Source organism: Drosophila obscura, unplaced genomic scaffold (assembly GCF_018151105.1).
Source record: "Drosophila obscura isolate BZ-5 IFL unplaced genomic scaffold, ASM1815110v1 contig_73, whole genome shotgun sequence".
NCBI lineage: Eukaryota > Metazoa > Arthropoda > Insecta > Diptera > Drosophilidae > Drosophila > Drosophila obscura.
In genome coordinates this window covers 8,687,054-8,705,471 of record NW_024542865.1, presented here as the reverse complement: position 1 = coordinate 8,705,471, position 18,418 = coordinate 8,687,054, and the positions used below count along the sequence as shown (strand labels likewise).

General features: G+C 47.5%; 1 protein-coding gene across 1 annotated transcript; it reads left to right on the top strand.

The window, feature by feature from the left end:
- Nucleotides 1-17,029: 17,029 nt before the first annotated feature.
- Nucleotides 17,030-17,709, top strand: LOC111081970. Its single transcript, XM_022378143.2, has 2 exons — nucleotides 17,030-17,141; nucleotides 17,219-17,709. Exons 1-2 carry the CDS (start codon nucleotides 17,139-17,141, stop codon nucleotides 17,546-17,548), a joined length of 333 nt encoding a protein of 110 aa, XP_022233835.1. The 5' UTR covers nucleotides 17,030-17,138; the 3' UTR covers nucleotides 17,549-17,709.
- The last annotated feature ends 709 nt before the right edge of the window (nucleotides 17,710-18,418 follow it).

Genomic DNA, 18,418 nt, shown 5'->3' with positions numbered 1-18,418 from the left:
TCTCCATCTCCATCTCCATCCCATGATGCGGCCATCTGTCCTTCGCTGGCTCATGACATTAGGCCCAAATGTCCGGTGCTCTGTCCGTGGCCTCATCCTCATCCTCATGCCCATCCCCATCATCAAGGTCGCAGGCCACAGGTAGGCCCTGGTCCATAATGCCAGGTGATTTGTTAGACTGCCCACCCCGCCCCGCTCCATCCCATCATCCTTCCTTCCTTCCTGGCCTTTGTCCCAGGGGCTTGTTTAGCCCCGGTGCCCCCGAGGCATTCACCTGAAAAATTCCACAATGCCAGGGGCCATCTCCGGTTGGGGATTGGGGTTGGTGGTAGCTCCTTTCGGCCACCCTCCCCCAGACAAATTTGCATGCCATTTGTCGTGAATTTCATTTAAGATTTATTTAAATTTTCTGCCTTGTCCGTGTCCGTGTCCGTGTCCTTTGCGTTCGCCTTTGCCTTCGCCTTGGCCGTGCCGCTCGGGGGTGCGTGTGAACTTTTGGCCGCATCATTTTCACATCTCCTTGTTTTGTTTAACGGCGTTGATATGATAATTTGCTTAGCATTTCTGTTGTTTTTTGGGTCTGCAACCCCCCCCCACCCCTTGTGCCCTCTGGCTAATGCTGTGGTCTGTGGTGGCCAACAGTGCGAGACAGTGGCCCACTGAGCACAGTGGTGCAAGAACTCTGATCTGGATGAGCAATTTATAGTAGAAATTAGAGCACAAGAGCGGAGTGAGCTATAAAAAAAAATACGCAGCATTTACTCCATATGTGTTTGCTGTTTTTAAACTCTTAATTATTTATTTAGTGCAAACAAAAAATGTATTCTTGTCGCAGGACAACATTTGGCAGGGGTTTTTGGTTTTTTCGTGCGACATAGATGAATCGAAATAAATTTAATGCTAATGCGCCTACGGAATAAGAGAAAGCTCTTGGGCAGGGGTGGGGCAAACTCTCTCAGGAAAAACCATTGAGACAGAGGCAGAGACAGAGGCAGAGATTGAGGAAGGGAATGCGAATGGGAAGCGGGAACTGCAAACAGCTTATTTTGCATTTGAGTAATGTGCTGCGTGAAATTATTCGAGTGTGTGTGTGTGTGTGTGTGTAGGCCACAGTCTCAGTGGGAGTGTGTGTGTGTGTGTGTAATTAATGTGGCTGTCTGTCTGCACCCTCCCTGCCCAGCCCTGCCCTGCCCAGCCCTGCCTTTGGTTACACTTTATTTCGAATTATTTGCACATTTGCTGCCTTGGCTGCTGCCCTCTCCAACAAAAACACCAACATTATTTTCACATCATTTAATTTAATGCACGACCAGGGATGGGGTGTCTCGAGCATAGGTTGAGTAGGGGGGGGTGGCATAAAAAATATTGCCAAGCTTGTTGTTTGCTTTTGTTTAACATTTTATTTCACTTGTTGTTGGCTGTTGGCCCTGGCCTGGCTGCCTGCCGTCTTACACCTTACACACAGAACGAACGAACGGACGGACGGACGGACGGGCGGATGGACGGACGGACCCCTCTGCCGGCTAATAAATGCCAAAGCAACGCGACGAACAAGGCACTAAAAATTTGTACAGAACAAGGACGATGACAGGGCACTAAGCAGGCGATGGAGTGGAGTGGAGACGGATGGGGTGGGTTGGGGTGTGTGGGTTGCCCAAAACAGTTTTGAAAACTGTAATTATTTTAAGGGATTTTTTATGCTAAACAGGGGGGGAGCAGGAGCACAGCAGCAACAGCAGCACCCCTGCTGCCAGACCCCCTTGAGAAGGCCAAATTGAAACAGCAGCAGCTCAGGGGGGGTGGTGTGGTGCCTGGGTGGTTGGGTGTTGCTGTGGTGCGGTCTGTCAGGTGCAAAGTGGCAACGGCCTAGCAATGAATAATTACATTTTAATAGAGTGTCCATGGGAAGTGTTTTAAAAACATTTTTCAAACTCAGACTACGTGGCGATGGCGATGGCGGTGGCGGTGGCGGTGGCTGAGGCGGGCAATCCGTGTTAGGTGGTTGGCCCCAAGCCCCGACACTGTGTGGGTGTAACTGAAAGAGGGATTAGAATCCGCCCAGCCCCCCTGTCTGGCCGCTGACTTTAAATCGTTTGAGATCTGATTAATTTTTATTTTTGTTTCACTTTATTTTTTGTGTGTGTTGAGTTTGAATTGAATTTAATGTAGATGTTAATCAATTCAATTTCCACTTTTTAACTGCTTTAATTTTAGGACAAAAGATGATTACCACTGTCTCGCTCTCTCGCTCTCTCGCTCTCTCACTCTCGTTGTCTCTCTTTCTCTCTCTCGCTCTCCTTTTCTGTGTCTGGCCATCATTATATTGTTTTACAGCATTTTGCATATGTTGTGCGTTATCCTCCACCCGCCCTTGTCATAATAAAATGTTAATACAATTTTCGTAGCACAGATTTCGGGCGCCATAAAGCGGCAGCGCATAATGAGTGGCTCGCCCTGGCCCCCACTTACCCTACCCCTGCCCCTGCCACTGCGTACCATGTCCTTTCTGCTGCTGCTGCTGCTTCTGGCTGGCAAATCATTTTACGGTTATGGGGTCGCGTCGACTGGCCGCATTTGAATAACCATAAAACACTTTGTGCCACCGAAAGGTGATGGTGGCATTCCCATGGCCGTATATGTGTGGCTGGGTGGCTGGGTGGAGTGGCATCAGGTGCGAATGGCCACCAAATCCAATGAATGTCAATGATGTCGATGTCGTTGGCGTTGTCGTTGTGGCAAATGGCAGACGATGCGAATTTATGCCGTACATAATACAATTTTGCCCCCACACGCCCCATGTGCCTGTGTGTGTGTGTATGTATTTGCCTACGGCTGTATCCGTGACCGTATACGCCCCAAGATAAGCTCCCATTATCGGCCAAAGGCCCGCATTGTGTTCTATGGCAACCCTTTGGAGCATTATCCGGGGAAAAACAACTCGGCTGAGCCCAAGTTTAAACCAGAAAACGAAGTAACATTGCACTCGGATGGGTGCCGATGATTTTGATTTTATTTTATTTGGATAGCAGCCTGAAAACGGATCAGCTTGATGGCTGGGCTACTATCGAACATTGGCCGCTCCGGGAGCGATCCTTGCTTACAAAAACAGCATTATGGAATCAATGAGATAGTGTGGCACATTGATGGTACCCAGGTAGCGCGGAGCCTGGCTGCCAGCCGCGTAGGCAACGCAATCGCGGATCACAAGGGGATCCTCATGCTTGGGGGCCACGGTGCCAATCAGAGTAATGCCAGCTGCGTTCATTGTGGTCTGCGGGGCTACTGGCTTGGGACGCGGCTCAGGTGCTTCATCAATCGGGCACGTCATAATTGCTTTAGTGGATCCTTTGAAAAAATATCAAAATTTATTAACTATTTTTAAAACAAATATATTTTAAATTTGGATACTATTTTGTTTTGTTACCTTTTCGGTTTTTTTCCGACAAAATTTGTAGTCAAAAAAATGAATTTTAATATATACTGGAAAAACTACGGAAAGTTGCTTTCACGCTCAGGAGTTTGTGTTGAATGAGGGCTGGGGAGATTCTATTCCATTGGGTTTGATTTATAACTAAACGCATATGAGTGAAATATTTTTGTACATTTTTTCAGTTCATTTTTGGTGCTTGTGCTTCGTTTGTCTGTTAACAATTCAACATTTATTCAAATGTCATTTGGGCTCTGTCGGTTCGGTTCGGTTCGTTGACTCTCAAAATTCAATGGAAATATTCTCTGGCCGGGGGTACACACAATAATTATGCGTTTTGCAGGCCTCAATGCGTTTCCTTGGGTTTTTATTTTTATTTTATTTTGTTCTAGCTCCAACCGCTAAGACTCCGCGGGCTGAACTTTCACCTGAGCGGCTCAAAAAGTTACAGAAGTCTTTGCCGGCCACAGAAATCAAACTCATGAATAAACAAGAACCGGAAAAGCAAAGGGGAAAGTTATTAGTTTTCCCCCGCCAGAAAGGAGGAAGAAGAGATTCGAAATCAGAGTCCTGGGCACCTGGCTTCTCGCTTCTCGCTTCTGACTCCTGACTCCTGGCGCCTCTCAAGTGTTGCACAAACAAGAGGCAGCCCAAAATTAAATGAAAACCACAAAAAAAGGGTTGGCGAACGGGTGGGTGGGTGAGTGGTAGGGGGCTCGGGCTGGTGAGACGCTGAACGAGATGAAAGACAGATTCAAATGGAAATATTCTAATTCTTTTGCCAAAATTCGGGATTCAAATTGAAATGAAATTGTGGCGGCGAATTAATTGAAAATATTTTACATTTTCCCGCTGCCCGCTTAAGTATGCAACAGTTTTTACTCGTCCTCCGCCCACGCCCACGCCCACGCCACCGCCACCGCCTCCTTCTGCCTTGTGGGCTGTGCTTGTGCTTTGGCGCGCTTTGATTTTGATTTTGATTTTGGGTCCAACCACAACAGTCAGCCGCCATCCATCCATCGACCGAGCAGCAGGTCCAGCAGGAGAGGCCGTTGTACAGGCCAAAAATTCTTAGCATTGCCCCGGAAATGCGCTTTGATTGCGTATTTGGCTCGAAGGCTTGAATTGGGGGCATTCCGCACCGCCCCCTCCCCAAAGCTACAACATTTATTGGTTAATTGGCATTTCAATCATTTTGATTTCGGTATTTCGGCTTGAGCTTCAGCTTCTGCTCGGCCAACATCTTGGGGTTTGCTTTGCTTTGCTTTGCATTGGCTCGGAACTGGGCCTGCATCCCCGTAGAAATCTCTTTTGGCAGTTGGACTCGTTTGCCGAGATTAAACATTGCAAATGCCCAAAAGCGAGACGAATAATAGACGAGTGCTGGCAACAAACGAAAAGCGGAAAAGTGTCACGCCAAAGAGCCCAGAGACAGGGGCAGAGACAGAGACAGAGGCAGAGGCAGAGTCCGGAGCCATCAGCACGGGATACAGGATACAGTCGAATGGGCTACACTCTCTTGACAAAATGCATATATAGGGGCTAAGGGCTGGGCCATGGGAAAGAGTAAAGAATAGGGGCGGTAGGACCATCTGGGAGAGCCTTCTGTTCTCTCGAATCAAATTAAAATGCTGCAAAAAAGCGGAAAATTATGGCAAACAGTGGAGCAGGGAAGCAGGGGAGCAGGGGAGCAGCGGTGACTGCAAGGCTGCCAGAGGCCATAAGGGAAATTGTTGCAGCGCAGATAGAAAGAAAACATGAGCACTCACACACACACACACACACACACACACATTAATATATACAGACAAACAGACACTCACATGCTGACAGGCCGTCGCGACGGCAGCGCATTATGAAAGAATTTTACAAACAAAAAAAAAACACACAAAAAAAAAGAAGTATCTGAAAGAAAGGCCGAAGCTGACGATACCCTCGCATATTCGTGGCTTTTATGGGTGAACTTTTATGGAGCAACTAAAATACCGCCAGCAAGGGTATGTAAAATGGTAAAACAGGGGAAAAAATGCAACCGGAAAGCAGCCGAGAAGGGACATAAAAACCGCTGGCAGTGCCGCGGGTCTGAGGGGACAACGAAAAGCAGCAGCAGAGGGGTAGCAGCAGCAGCAGCAGCAGCAGCAGCAGCACCAGCAGTGTGGCAAGAGGGGGCAGCAGCCGGAGGAGCCACAGGCTCATTGACAACATCTTGCAAACGGATTAAGAGCAAAAACTCATTAAAATTATGTTGGCCATGCATTAAATGCAATTCAATGCCGGCAAACTTTGTCCACCCACCCGCCACCCACCGCCAAAGTACTGCCCCTGCTGCCCGCTGCCCCTGGCCCTGGTTTGGGCTCTGGTCCTGCTGCTACTGCTGCTGCTGCTGCTACTGCTGCTTCTGGGTCTGGTCCTTCAGTGCTTTTGTCCTAACGCCCAGCCCCTGGACACTTAATGCGGTCTTTGTTGAGTGTTAAATACAGTTTTGGCCAACGGACAACCAACCATATGAGCCTGTCCCTGCCATATGGAAAGATTAAGGTGGACCATGTAAGCCACAAAGTAGGTACGCGGCTTGTACCCAGATATCTACACATCTACACATATATAAATGCTCAATCTGAAAACAGGACTGTAAGACGAGCTTAACATTTGGATAAACCACAGGACAAAACAGAGGGCACGAAAGATGCTTAGAAATGTCCATCAAAATGCATGCCAGAGGGCCATGGCATCGAAGCTCTCCTGCTCTCTCTCTCTCTCTCTCATTTGCTATTTATTAAAAATGAATTTCATCTGCAGTAGCTAAAGAAAGAGCCAAAGACAAAGCGAAAGACATAGCCAAAGACTAGGCTAAAGAAAGAGCCAAAGACAGAGCCAGAAATAGAACCAAAGCTAAAGTTAGAGCTGAGCCTTTTTCTATTAGCTAAAGATTGCTGAATGTTTAGTGGGGCTGCCAGTGGATCATTGATATAGTTTTAGAGCGCAATTGTCAGTTGCCCCTCCGCACCCCTCCAGCACTGGATGAGGGAATCGAATCGAATCAAAGGCCATAGACACACAGAGAGAGGGAGAGAGAGAGAGAGCGCATCAATGAGAATGAGGGAGCCCAACCGACCGCAAATCCCTTAACACATTTGTCAACACTTCGTCATTGTCACCAGGGGGGCTGGGGAGGGGGGGATGTAGTAAAGGGGGTACTGCCAGATGCCAGATGCCAGAGGGGAGGCAACTTTTTGAACAAACATTTAATACACTCCACTGGACGTAGAACGGAGAACTGTTCATTTCTCTTGGCCCCTTTTAACCCGGACATCAGACCCAGTACCAGTCCCCGTACCAGTCCCTGTACCAGTCCCCGTACCACTCCCAGTGACAGTCCCAGTACCCTTGAGGAGCCAAAACAAATCAACAGCTATGAGCACAAATGGCAGCAGCCATAACAACTCTATCAAGCTTATTTCGATGGGCAAACAGAACAGAACAGAACAGAACCAAACAGGACACACTCACACACAATACCCACATACAGGACACACACAGAGAGAGGGAGAGGGGGAGGCAGAGTGGCAAAAGGGACAAAGGACAGTTGGCATTTTGACAAACTGTGTCAATAGTATTTTTATTTGTGTCCAATTTGTTGGTGGCACAAACACGCCGTGAGCCTCTACCTCTGCCTTTGCCTTTGCCCCTGCCCTACCTCTGCCTCTGTCCTGCTGATGGACTCACGAGCTAGCAGTAGTTTCGATTCCATTTCCATTTAGGGGCTCACGCTTTCATCTCTAACCCTCCCATAATTTCCTTTTCTTTTCTTTTATTTTCTTTTTCTTTTTTACGGGGTTATCTCTCACTGGTCTCTGGCAGTTTTCAAAGCCATTTACAGCGTTTAAAGTTAACAAGCGAACAAATAACAAAAAGTCAACAATGTCCACACGCAGAGCAGACCAGAGCAGACCAGAGCGGAGCAGAACAGAACAGAACAGGGACCCATCCAGTGACCTCCCCCTGCCGCAGACTCCTGCTGCCACTCGCACCGCAAGTGTCAAAAATGTGTCGTCTTGCCCCCAGAAGGATCATCGTTTCAATTTGTAAAGGTTCATTGCTGTCGAGGACTTTATTTGAATTGCTGGCTGAGACGTTGACCTGCCAGCGACCTTCACACAACCCCACCAGAAGGCTCTCCTCGCCTCTACGCTCCTCACCCAACGCCCAATGCCCAATGCCCAATACCAATCCCAATCGCACCCCCAAGACCCATGCGAGCAGCAGTACAATCAAAGATACAGCCAGAGGAGCTGAAGAGAACCCTGAGGAGCCTGAGGAGCCTGGGCACACACACACACACACACACACACACACACACACACACACACACGAGAGTCCTTCCATCCGTCCACATCCCGTTTAATGTTCATTTCTTACGGTTTGTTAAGTTCTTCAAATGTGTCAGTCCCTGGCCCAGAAACGTTTTGTCTTCAACTGCAAATATCATGGCTCCTTGGCTGCTTGGCTGCTCGGCTGCTTGGCTGCTTGGCTCCTGGCTCCTGGCTTTGGGCTGTGCTCCAATCTGCTGTCGCCAGCAGGCAAGCGGAGTACAAGGGCGAAAGGGGCTCCTTCGAGTCTGAGACAAATGAATATTAATTAGAGCTCTGAACTCGAAAAGAAAATCTAACTGGAATTAATTGACAAGTGGGCAAGCCAAGCAAGGACACACACAGACACACAGACAGCAGTCATGGCAAAGGCTACGCTCCAGAAAGGAGTTGCAGGTGTGCGAGCATTCAATGGGCTATACCACATTTTTGGACAATGATGGACCAGCCTGCTCCTTCGATTGAAATGAATAAGTTCCGCCAATGATCGTGATCGTGGAGGGGAACTCCCGCTCAGAGTCCCACGGGAGAGTTACTTCTGTTTCCGTTCCCCGCTGAAATGTTGCTCCATTTGGGCTCCATTTGGGCTCCATTTGGGCTCTATTTGTGGGGGGTGGGGCCTCGGAGTGGGGCACTGCATTCAGGCGGCAGGCAAGCAGCCCCTCATATCATTTACAGTCAGTTTATTTAAGCGTTTGGCCCGTTGCCTGGATGCCGTCTCTGGATGCCATATTTTGCTGGGGCTCTATCCTGGGGCACTTCCATCCTCCACCCCGTCCCAGGATGCTGTCGATATTCGTTTTTGTGCTCAGTCCATTTGATGTTGCTCCCCCGATGGCAAAACGATAAATTCTCATCACGTTCGCAAAATATTTTTCTATCACCTATAAAACATTTGAAGCAGCCTTGCGGCACAAAAACTTTCCTTCTCTCCCATCGTTTCGTTGCCACACACAGCCACACAGCCACTGTGGCACAGCAGCCGAAAGGAAGCAGCAGCAGGAGCCATCCATGGCCATGGAAGGACAATGAGTGGAGTCCTCGCTATGTCTGTGTGTGTGTGTGTGGCGACTGCCTGGTTGCATGCAACATTCCTCTACATGAATGTTTATTTATTTGATTTTTCTCTCCTTCTACTTGTGCTGCTGCTTTTGCTGCTGCTGCTGCTGCTGCTGTTTGCCCCTTGGCCTCTTCTTCGTTGTTGCATTTTGTTCTTGCCATTGTTGGTTTTTGGTTGTCTTGTGCTTGGGCGAGCCTGCATAATGCTGGTCCTATCGAGCTACCGAGCTACCGAGATCCCCCACTTTATCCACAGCAACAAACAGCTCCGAGGCAGCTGCAGCAACAGCAACAACAACAACAAAAACAATTCCGAGTAAGCAGACAGCGTGCCACATTAGCCCAAGTTCCCATTTCAAGTTGGTCTTTGGTCGTACAACTTTTGGATTTGGATTGCAATTGCTATTGACTGTAAGACGATAGAGTGAGGGAGGGAGGAATGGAGGGAGGTAGGGGTGTGTGGCACTCGAGTACTTGCAGTGATGATTCGCCACAGGAACTGCCCATGTTCTGGGCCATGTGAATGTACCTGATCGGCACAGAAATCTGCCTTAGAAATACCTAAAATATCTTCACAAACACCCTGCCATGCATCCCAAATTTAGGTTAAATAAATCTCTAAAAAAAAAGTAATCAATCTGCGAACTGTGCTCCAACTTCTGCTTCTGCTTCGGTTATCCGTTTACCTACCTTTATAACTTGAATGTTATTTACACTTTTGCCCACACCAGAAATGCTTCTTGCGGCTGTCTCCTCAGTGACATTTTTATTTTTATTGTGGAGGCGATTTGCCAAAAAAAAAGAACGAGAAACGAACGAACGAACGGAGGAAACAACTTTATGCCCCCCAAAAACGCTAATTAAGTTGAACTTTTCCCATTTAGTGAAGATGAACAACAAGTACAGACTACAGTATTCGGCGGCGGCAGCGTCGGGAAAAGCGGCTGGAAAAAGGACAGAGCCAGAGCCAGAGCTAGAGCCAGGGACAGGGACAGGGACTGCATATGATTTATTGCAGAGAGTTTGCTCGGTTCTGTTCTAAGCAAATATGTGAAAAGTTTTTGGCTGTTTCGTGGAATTGGGATGGGGCGATATCATTGACAGGAGCGCGAACGAGTACGGCTGATGACGGGGCCCAACTCGGTGGCATTCTAATGAGCAACGCTGCGTATACGTAATCACGCATGGAGATGATTCCGTGAGCCAAGCTCAGGCTGAGAGTTAGCTATGATTTATACATAAATTTGGTTTGGTTTTGGTTTTGGTTCTGAATTCGGGGCACAAAAAAACCTCTGCGTAGGGAGGATCTTGACTTGAATGTAGAGAATAAATAAATGTGAAGTTTTCGTGTCACGTGTACCTCTCAGACTTTAACTTAAGCCACAGTGGAGAGGTGTCTGTCCCTCCAGTGGGCGCTTCCGTTGCCCCCTACAGCGACAAGGTGCGAAGAGCAGACTTTTGCTTTGCGTGCAAGTTCGTTGCATGCGGCGCTTAAATTAATTTGCACAGGCTTCTATCCATCGTTGTTGTCCCTCAAGTTGACGAAAAATATGTAAGCAAAACACATCAAACGAGGGAGACAGATGCAGTTCGTTGGAAGGAGATAGAGACATAGAGTCAGAGAGAGAGAGACAGGCGAAAGGCGCTGCTTGCCTGCCTGGCTGCCTGCCTGGCTGCCTGCCGACTGTCAACAGGAAAGTTGTTGCCAGAACAACCAAGAACAACAATCAGAAAAACTTTATGCCAAAACCCAAAAATATTTCAACCTACGAGCGCCCATCCCACAGCAGACAGCCCCCAACTACCGACGCCACCCGCCACCACATGGAAAACTATTATACTTTGTTGTTGTAGTTTTTTTTGTTAATGATACACTTTCAGGGGGGAGCGGGGCAGGGTAGGGTAGGAGCTGTTTGTGCTGTCGGAAAGATTCAAAAATTTAATTGGCTCAAGAAAATGTTGCACTGCAATGAAGATCCAAAGTTTTGCCATCCAAATGGCAGGGGGATATGTGGCTGAAAGATGCAGAAGGATGTGATGATGTGATGTGTTGTGAAGGATATTAGGATTTAAAAAGCGCATTTAAATGTTTATTTAACTGGTTAAACTATAAAATTAATACTCCCAAATGGCAGGCCAAATGGCTATAAGGGATATGTGTACATATGTCTGAGGGACAACCATTGCGAATGCTGAATAATATTAAATGCTCAATGGCTGTTGCTTTAAGCAAAGCTGTCAAAAGATTTGCCAATTTCTCTCACTTTCACTTTCACTCTCACTCTTTTGCCTTCGCCATTTCTTACTTGTTTTTCTACTAAAGAGATTCCCCTTCAGTTGCTGCCATCATCATAATCTCCATAAATGGCCCGTCGCATTTGTCGCATTCAAATCACTTTTAACATAATTTGGCAATAAAAATTCATTGAATTATTCTTTGATTGGTTTATGGCGGCAAAACGGGAAGAGCTCCACTAACCGCCTCCACACGCTCCCCCCTCGCTTTTCTCTATCGCTATCTCTATCTGCTCCTGTGTCTCCGTTGGCTGTCTATTTGCTGTCTCGTTCGTTGGGTGTGTGGCATGTTTATGTTATTAGAAAAAGTTGAGCAGGCATCCGAAAGGAGGGAAGGATGGGGTGCAAAGACCTCGAGGAAATGTCAATTTAACAACATTTCAACAAGGGGGAGAATTGATATGCGAAGGGGGACATGGGACATGCATGGGACAAGGACAATGCCCAATGAACAGCCGGATTAGCCAATGTCCTGTCCGGCAGCTGGCCATAATCAGAGGCGATTGGGTAGGCCAAAGGCTGATGGCATGGATCCCGATCCCTACCGTCGTAGTCCTTTCGCAGTCCAACATATATACTACGGCCTCCATACGCCCTTCTCCTTACCCTTACCTGCCATTAACTGTCTCTGGCTCTGTGTGTGCTTGTGTTTGTATTTGCGGTGTTCCGGTGTCCCTTTTTATTTCGTTATTTATGCCATCAATAAAATTCACTGGCGTAAACGTTTGCAATTCTTTCCCAACCAGGTGAGGGTGAAACATATAGCGGTTGGGCGGTGGTGTTGGGGGGAGTGAGCCAAATTATGTCGTGCCAAAAAGTCTGTTTATGGCATTATATTTCTCACAGCACTTCGCTCAATTTGATTAGAAATCGTTTGGCAATTTACATAAATGATGGCTCGGCTCGGGTTGGGTTAGGTACAGTGATGATTGGCTACAAAGGCCGCGCATAAATAACTGTGAATGCGGTTGCAGTTGCAGCTGAATATTGAATATTGGGGGAACACTAAGAAAGGAGTAGAAAGAGCTCAAGTAGGGTCCGAGGAAATCTTTGCCCCGAAGATAAAGAAATAATTATTTAGAAACTTTAAATTATAAATTATATTATACATATGTATATTTTAGATATTTTATTTTTAAAATTAAAATCAAAAATTTAATTCTTATTTCATAATTTTTCTTTATACAAATTAGAAGTCCTACGGATCCTGGAAAAAAAATATATAATTATACATGCAAATATATACCACTTGTCCCCCATTTTGGCACTCATATCCAATGCTCACTGTACTGCCTGTGCACCAGCTCAATTAAGCCCAGCCTGAAGTTTGGTTTTGGGTGTGTCCGGGGTCACGCCTGCCCCTTCATTACCGGCTCCAGCTGTCAACTAAAAACTCATCTGCTGAATTATGCGAGCATTTCCATTTCGGATGCGGGGGTTGATGGCAATAAATCGAGCAACCTCCACATCCATCTATCCTCTCACTCTTCCGCCGCCGTCCCATCGAAATGGGGCAACAATTCTTCTTAGTTGCCTCTGCCTCTGCCACTGCCACTGCCACACAGGTAGGTGACTCTGTGGCACACAGGCACAGAGAGACAACTGTTAGCAGCAAGTCAACTGCCACTGCCTGACAGCCACGCCCATGCCCACGCCCACGACAGCATGTGGCATGTGTGGTGTGGTGTGGCATGGTTGGGGGTCCAAGTCGAAGACGTTTGCGGTTCTGTGGTTCGGGCGGCGGGCGGGCGGGCGGTCTCATCAAATCTCTGTAAGTGAAAATTCCAGCCATAGACAAGGAGACACAGAGACGAGGAGCCCAAGTAGGAAGGGTCGCTTGGCCTGGCCTGGCCTGGCCTGGTTGTTGGCCCTCGTATAATATTAATAAAGCAGAAATTGACAGATTCAGAATGACAAATTTGTCGTCGAGCCTGATAAATGATATGAAATCTCAGGGAAAAATATTGTTGCGAAAAAAAGGAACGGGGGGAAGGAACAACACAGTGAAAGAAGTGCCAGTGCCAGTGGCAGTGGCAGTGGCACGACCAGGGCCCTTGTCCTTGCTTGCCACCAAGGAGCTGCTGCCGCTGCTACAGAGAGAACAACGGGCCGGCGGAAGAGGAAGATAAATATTGATAGCATCTGCGGTGAGCAGTTAAAAAACGAACCAAAAAATGAAATGAAAATTGCGCAAAAAGCCAAGACAGGAGAGGCACAAAAGATTTGCAGCCGGGAGCAGAGCCCGAACATCCTTCGCGCCCTGAACGGCGTGTAATGCGAAGCAATTTAGAATGGCCCCTGGCCCCCCGCCCGCATGCTCCTTCTGCTTCTACCGAATCTCACTCTTTAGGATGCCTCCTGCCCTGCCCTGCAGAATCCAGTGGAGCTGGAGCTGGAGCCCTCCACCTTTGGGACAGCTTTGCTAAGTGGTGTCGTCCTGGTGCTGGTGCTGGTCCTGGCTGGCCCTTGGCTGCATGTTTGCATGTCAACCATGCCAATGCGGTGAGCAGGAGCAGGAGCAGCAGCAGAAGCAGAAGGACATGCAGATGCGGCCAGGAGTGGCGCCGCCAAGGAAGGTGCGGCATGTTGAACGCTTGCCAAGTGCAATTTCAAGATTTAACTGATAGTGTTCGTTAGTCAACGCCGCCAAAAGCGGGAATTGAGGGACTGGGGGATAAGTGCAGAGGGGCAAAGATGAGCCAGTGGGGTCCTGCAGGATCGCCAATGGGAGTGATGGAATGCCCCAGAGAGACAAAAAGACGACGCGGCTTTATATTTCGAGTTCGAATTGAAATTCAATTTGAAATCTGCAGATTTTCCCCCAAGTCAGTCCCAGAATCAGGTATCAGGCAGGCCTCAGCCGGGTCTTTAATGGCTGCTAGCCGAAGAATTGCATAATTTGTTCTACAATTTCACTTAGTCACAGTGTGTCAACGCCATAGACGAGGCTGTGGCTGTGTGGCTGTGTGGCTGGGTTAGTGCCTCTTCCGTTTCCGCTTCCGCTTCCGCTTCCTGGTGCTTCCGGTTCGAGGTTGCTCGAGGGCTGCTGCTGCTGCTGCTGAATCCTTACTTTTCCGCTTTTTTGCATAGCCAAGTGCTGCTCTGGCTTCTTGTCCTGCATCTGCTCCATCCACTGCTCCACTGCTACTGCCAGTGCCAGTGGCAGTGGCAGTGCCAGTTGCTGTGCCTCCTTCTCCCTCTCTCTGGATTCCGATGCTGGCCACCAAGTGCAATTTCGAGTGTTGGCTGCCGCCTGACATCAATCTGGCCAAACACGGCCAAAAAGGAGGAGCAGGATGGCCGCATTGTTTGTCAGCCTAATGTCTGTTGCGGGTGGCTGGCTGGCTGGTTGGCTGGTTGGTTGGTTGGTTGGTTCACCCAAAAGGGAGCAGGGTGAGGTCTGCTTCAAAAATACAATAAGATGAAGATGAAAGACACCTGAAGGAGGGCCGCAGAGCAGACCAGAGAGTTCTGATGCTGCTGCCGCTGCTGCTGCTGGATGCTTCGTCATTTTGGCAAGGACCTCTGCTGACTGCCGCAGCAGCCACCACCCCCCAGCCTGCTCTACACACCACTCCTTGTGGCCTTTTCAAGTGATTTCCATCCAGAAGGCGGCTGCATTGCGGTTTTTCTATGGCCAACTTAAAATTCAATTTGTTTGCCTGTGATTTAGTGTAATTTAAGCGCCCCCGACTCTGCCTGAAAGATATATGAGCACTTCAGACGAGAAAGAGAGCGAGACACACACACACACACACTCACACACAGCAAAGGAGCGGTAGCCACAGCGAGTGCGAAAGAGAGAGAATCTTGTGCGTGTGACAGTTCATTAGTATGGAAAAGTGATTCCTGGCACCCTACATGTGAATGGGATGGGTCCTCCTTCTCCTCCTGCTGCTTCTCGTGCTTCTCCTCCTGCTCCTTCTGCCTGCTGCTGATTGAAGGCTCAGTCTTCGGCTTCATCTCCATCTCCATCTCCATCTCCATTTCCATCTGCTGGACTCCAACTGCAACTCCATCTTCCAATTTCGATTTCGATTTCGATTTCGTTTCCGTTGCAGCCCTTGGTTTCAGCTGCTGTTGGCCGCCGTTTGTCAGCGGTTGACATGAATAAGTCATGGCCAAAAATGCTCGGAGATGTCAATGTGGCCAAAAGCAATCACGGCCGAGGCACAGGGCAAAGCAGGCTATCGCAAAATCTAGCTTGAAATAGGCTTTACAACAGAAGCCCAAGCAAACGGAGTTATCGGAAAATCTAGCATGGAAAATGATCCATTGGCAAGAGGGAAAAATGCTTGCAACATTCTCAACTTTTAGCAGGCCTCTTCGAGGGTTGGAAATATTATTTTGAACGATGGCTGGCTGCAGCACTGTTATGGGGTCACGTCGAATGACATGTGCAATATTTGTCCCCTCGCTCGCCTTTGGGACGGGGCAGAACTGAACAGGAATGGTGGCCAATACAGTGGAGTTGTCAACTCATGCGCTCCACTGCGCCTTGCCAAGAGTAATGATGCACGTTCCCCCCCCTCCCCACCACCCTTCCGCTGCCATAGAAGGGCGCTGCCTCAACGTTGCAGCTGCTTTGTCAGCGGCTAAGTGCAAGTTAAAGCAAAAGTAATGGCCCAGCCAACGTACCAGAAGAAGAGAAATCGTTGCCAGAGAAAAGAGCAAAAGAAAAGAAACGAGAGGAGTGGAGAGGAGAGGAGAGGAGAGGAGAAGAGAAAGAGCAAGAACAAGACAAGAATAGAGAAACAATTGCAATGCATCTTTAGAGGGGTGCTGGGGGTTGGGGAGGCAAGTGCAACAAAATGAATGGTCATTGCTCAAGTTTCTTTTGGCCCATTTGCCGCGTCTTTTTTTGTTTTTTTTTTTGCCTCCAACTTGATTGCGATGCATACGCACCAACCCAACCCAACCCAACCCAAAAAATGGGGGGCAAAGAGAAGCGAAAGAAGCTAAGGAACTAACGAATTATCGATACTTTAAAGAAGCATTCAAATCAGAGAAGTGTGTCGCTTATCGATACATTGCATTTTCATACGTAAATACATATACGAGGGGTGGTGCTATTTTTACTCTGGCCTAGATCACTTCTAGCCATAGTTGGACCAATTGGTCAGTTGCATAAAAAAGTTTGAACTTTTATGGATTAAACCCACATACAACTTGTTCGTGTACGACCACGTTTGATGTCGATCAACGATAAATCAAATATTCATCTCGCGAAAACTTGAAATTTACACATAAAAATGTCTGTGTCATGATTTTCTGCCAAATTCGAGCTGGATTTTTAGGCCAAGAATGCTTAGATCATCTTAGTACCATGCATTGCCAAATTAGAAAACTGGTATCGCGAATTCTATCGCGGACGTCCTTCGCTGCAGGACGAACTTCGTGCAGGTCGTTTAAAATTTATTTTTATGCCAAAAATATCGATGCTGTACGCGAAACGATTGTACAAGATCGACATGTCACAAACCGCGAGATTGAGGCATCCTTGGGCATTAGTATGACGACCATTAATAGGATTTTCCATGATCGCTTCGTGGTAAAAAAGGGATGCTAGCTGGGGAACCCACCAAATTTAAGAATAGAAAATTTTCAATAAATAAGATTAATAATAAATAATAATAATTAATAATAATAATAATAAAGTGACGAATCGAAAAAAACATCAATAATTATTGATTATAAACAAGCGAAAGAGGCTTATTAAGACAGGTTTTATAGGCCTTTCTCCTGAGTGGCAAAAGTGCTGCGAAAATAAGTTAAACCATTTGAAATGTAAAGTAAGGTTTCGTATTGCTGGAGAATATTGTTCAAAACTTGTATAGCAACCTACGTACATACTGAAACCCAGAAGCCCTTTTAGAACAAGTCTCCAAGTGTGACTTGTAATTTCCATTCTCTATTCAGTATAGTTCCGAACGGAGTCAGTCCACTTATTTGCTGCTTAAAAACGAATAATTTCAAAATAAATCAAAATGGTAAGTTCACAAATGTATATATGTATATATCCCAGCTATCCATAGTTATATGTATGTTTATGGATTTTCTACTCTAGTTTAAGATGCACCGTCTACAGTCACTTCATTTGACTAGCATCAAGGGGGACCTGTTCGAAATCATTGCAGACGTGCCAGCCGGGCCAAGCGTTGGGATTTTCTTGAACGAGAATCCGCGTTTGGTTCAACGTTACTACATCCAGTTCGAGATCCAGCCATTGAATGGGACTATGCTCCGTTTGCTAACCGGGCAAATCGTCAAGGAAACTGCCGGACGCGATCTGGTGCTACGCGATTGCGAGGCCTCGATAATCATTGGCTACACTATATACAATTGCTTCATGGGCCTCGTTCGCCTGCCCGTCAGCAACATTATATCCACTTATTAACCGAACAGTCAGCCGATACTTCCGAGCTGATATTTACCACAGTCAAACAAACAGAAAACAGAGTTAAAAAGTCCTCTAGTTCCAGTTCCTCAGTTTCCTTATGTTAATTTATGTTCGCTTTTGGCTAATGTTCAAATAAATAAATGTATTTAAAGCATTGATAGGAGGCCAGGCCACTAATGTGTGATATGCCCCTTGGAAGGCTACAAAAAAAAAAGGGTGCCCGGGTGCAGCAGACTGTGAAGTGGGCGGGCAAGGAGAAACAGTTGATTGGCAAGAAGAATGCCATTGAATGGCAAATGAGATGGGGAAATCTTAAGACGGCCAATCAATCGAATGGAATCTGGCTAATGAGGGATGTGTGCTGGCAAGGCAGGCTCCTGCTCCTGCTTCTGCTTCTGCTTCTACTTTTGCTCCTGCTCCAGCTCCTTTGGGGCATGCATTGAGAGGGGGGGGCCAGCGTTTGAGAAGCTCTAAAAATTCTAGAGTGTGCAGGCAGCCAAGAATGCGGCAGCAAGGGGGTGCATGCAGCAGAGAGAAGCGAGCTGCCAGTTGCCAGTTGCCAATTGCACGCTGCTCGTTGCTTGTTGCAACTGACTGCCTGGGATAATCGGCAATTGGCAACTTGCACCAATTTGCGTGCAACCACAAATGCACCTGTCTGTACCTGTACCTGTATCTGTACCTGTATCTGTATCTGTGCGTGTGTGTCTGCCTCTGTCTGTGGCACTGTGGCCTCTGTCTGTCTGTCTGTTGGTCTGTGAGTCTATGTGGGTGGCAGCTGCAAATTGCCAAAGCAAACACCAAAAACAGAAGGCCTCACCGCACCGCACCGCATCGCACCGCATCGCACCGCATTGAGCTTTGAGT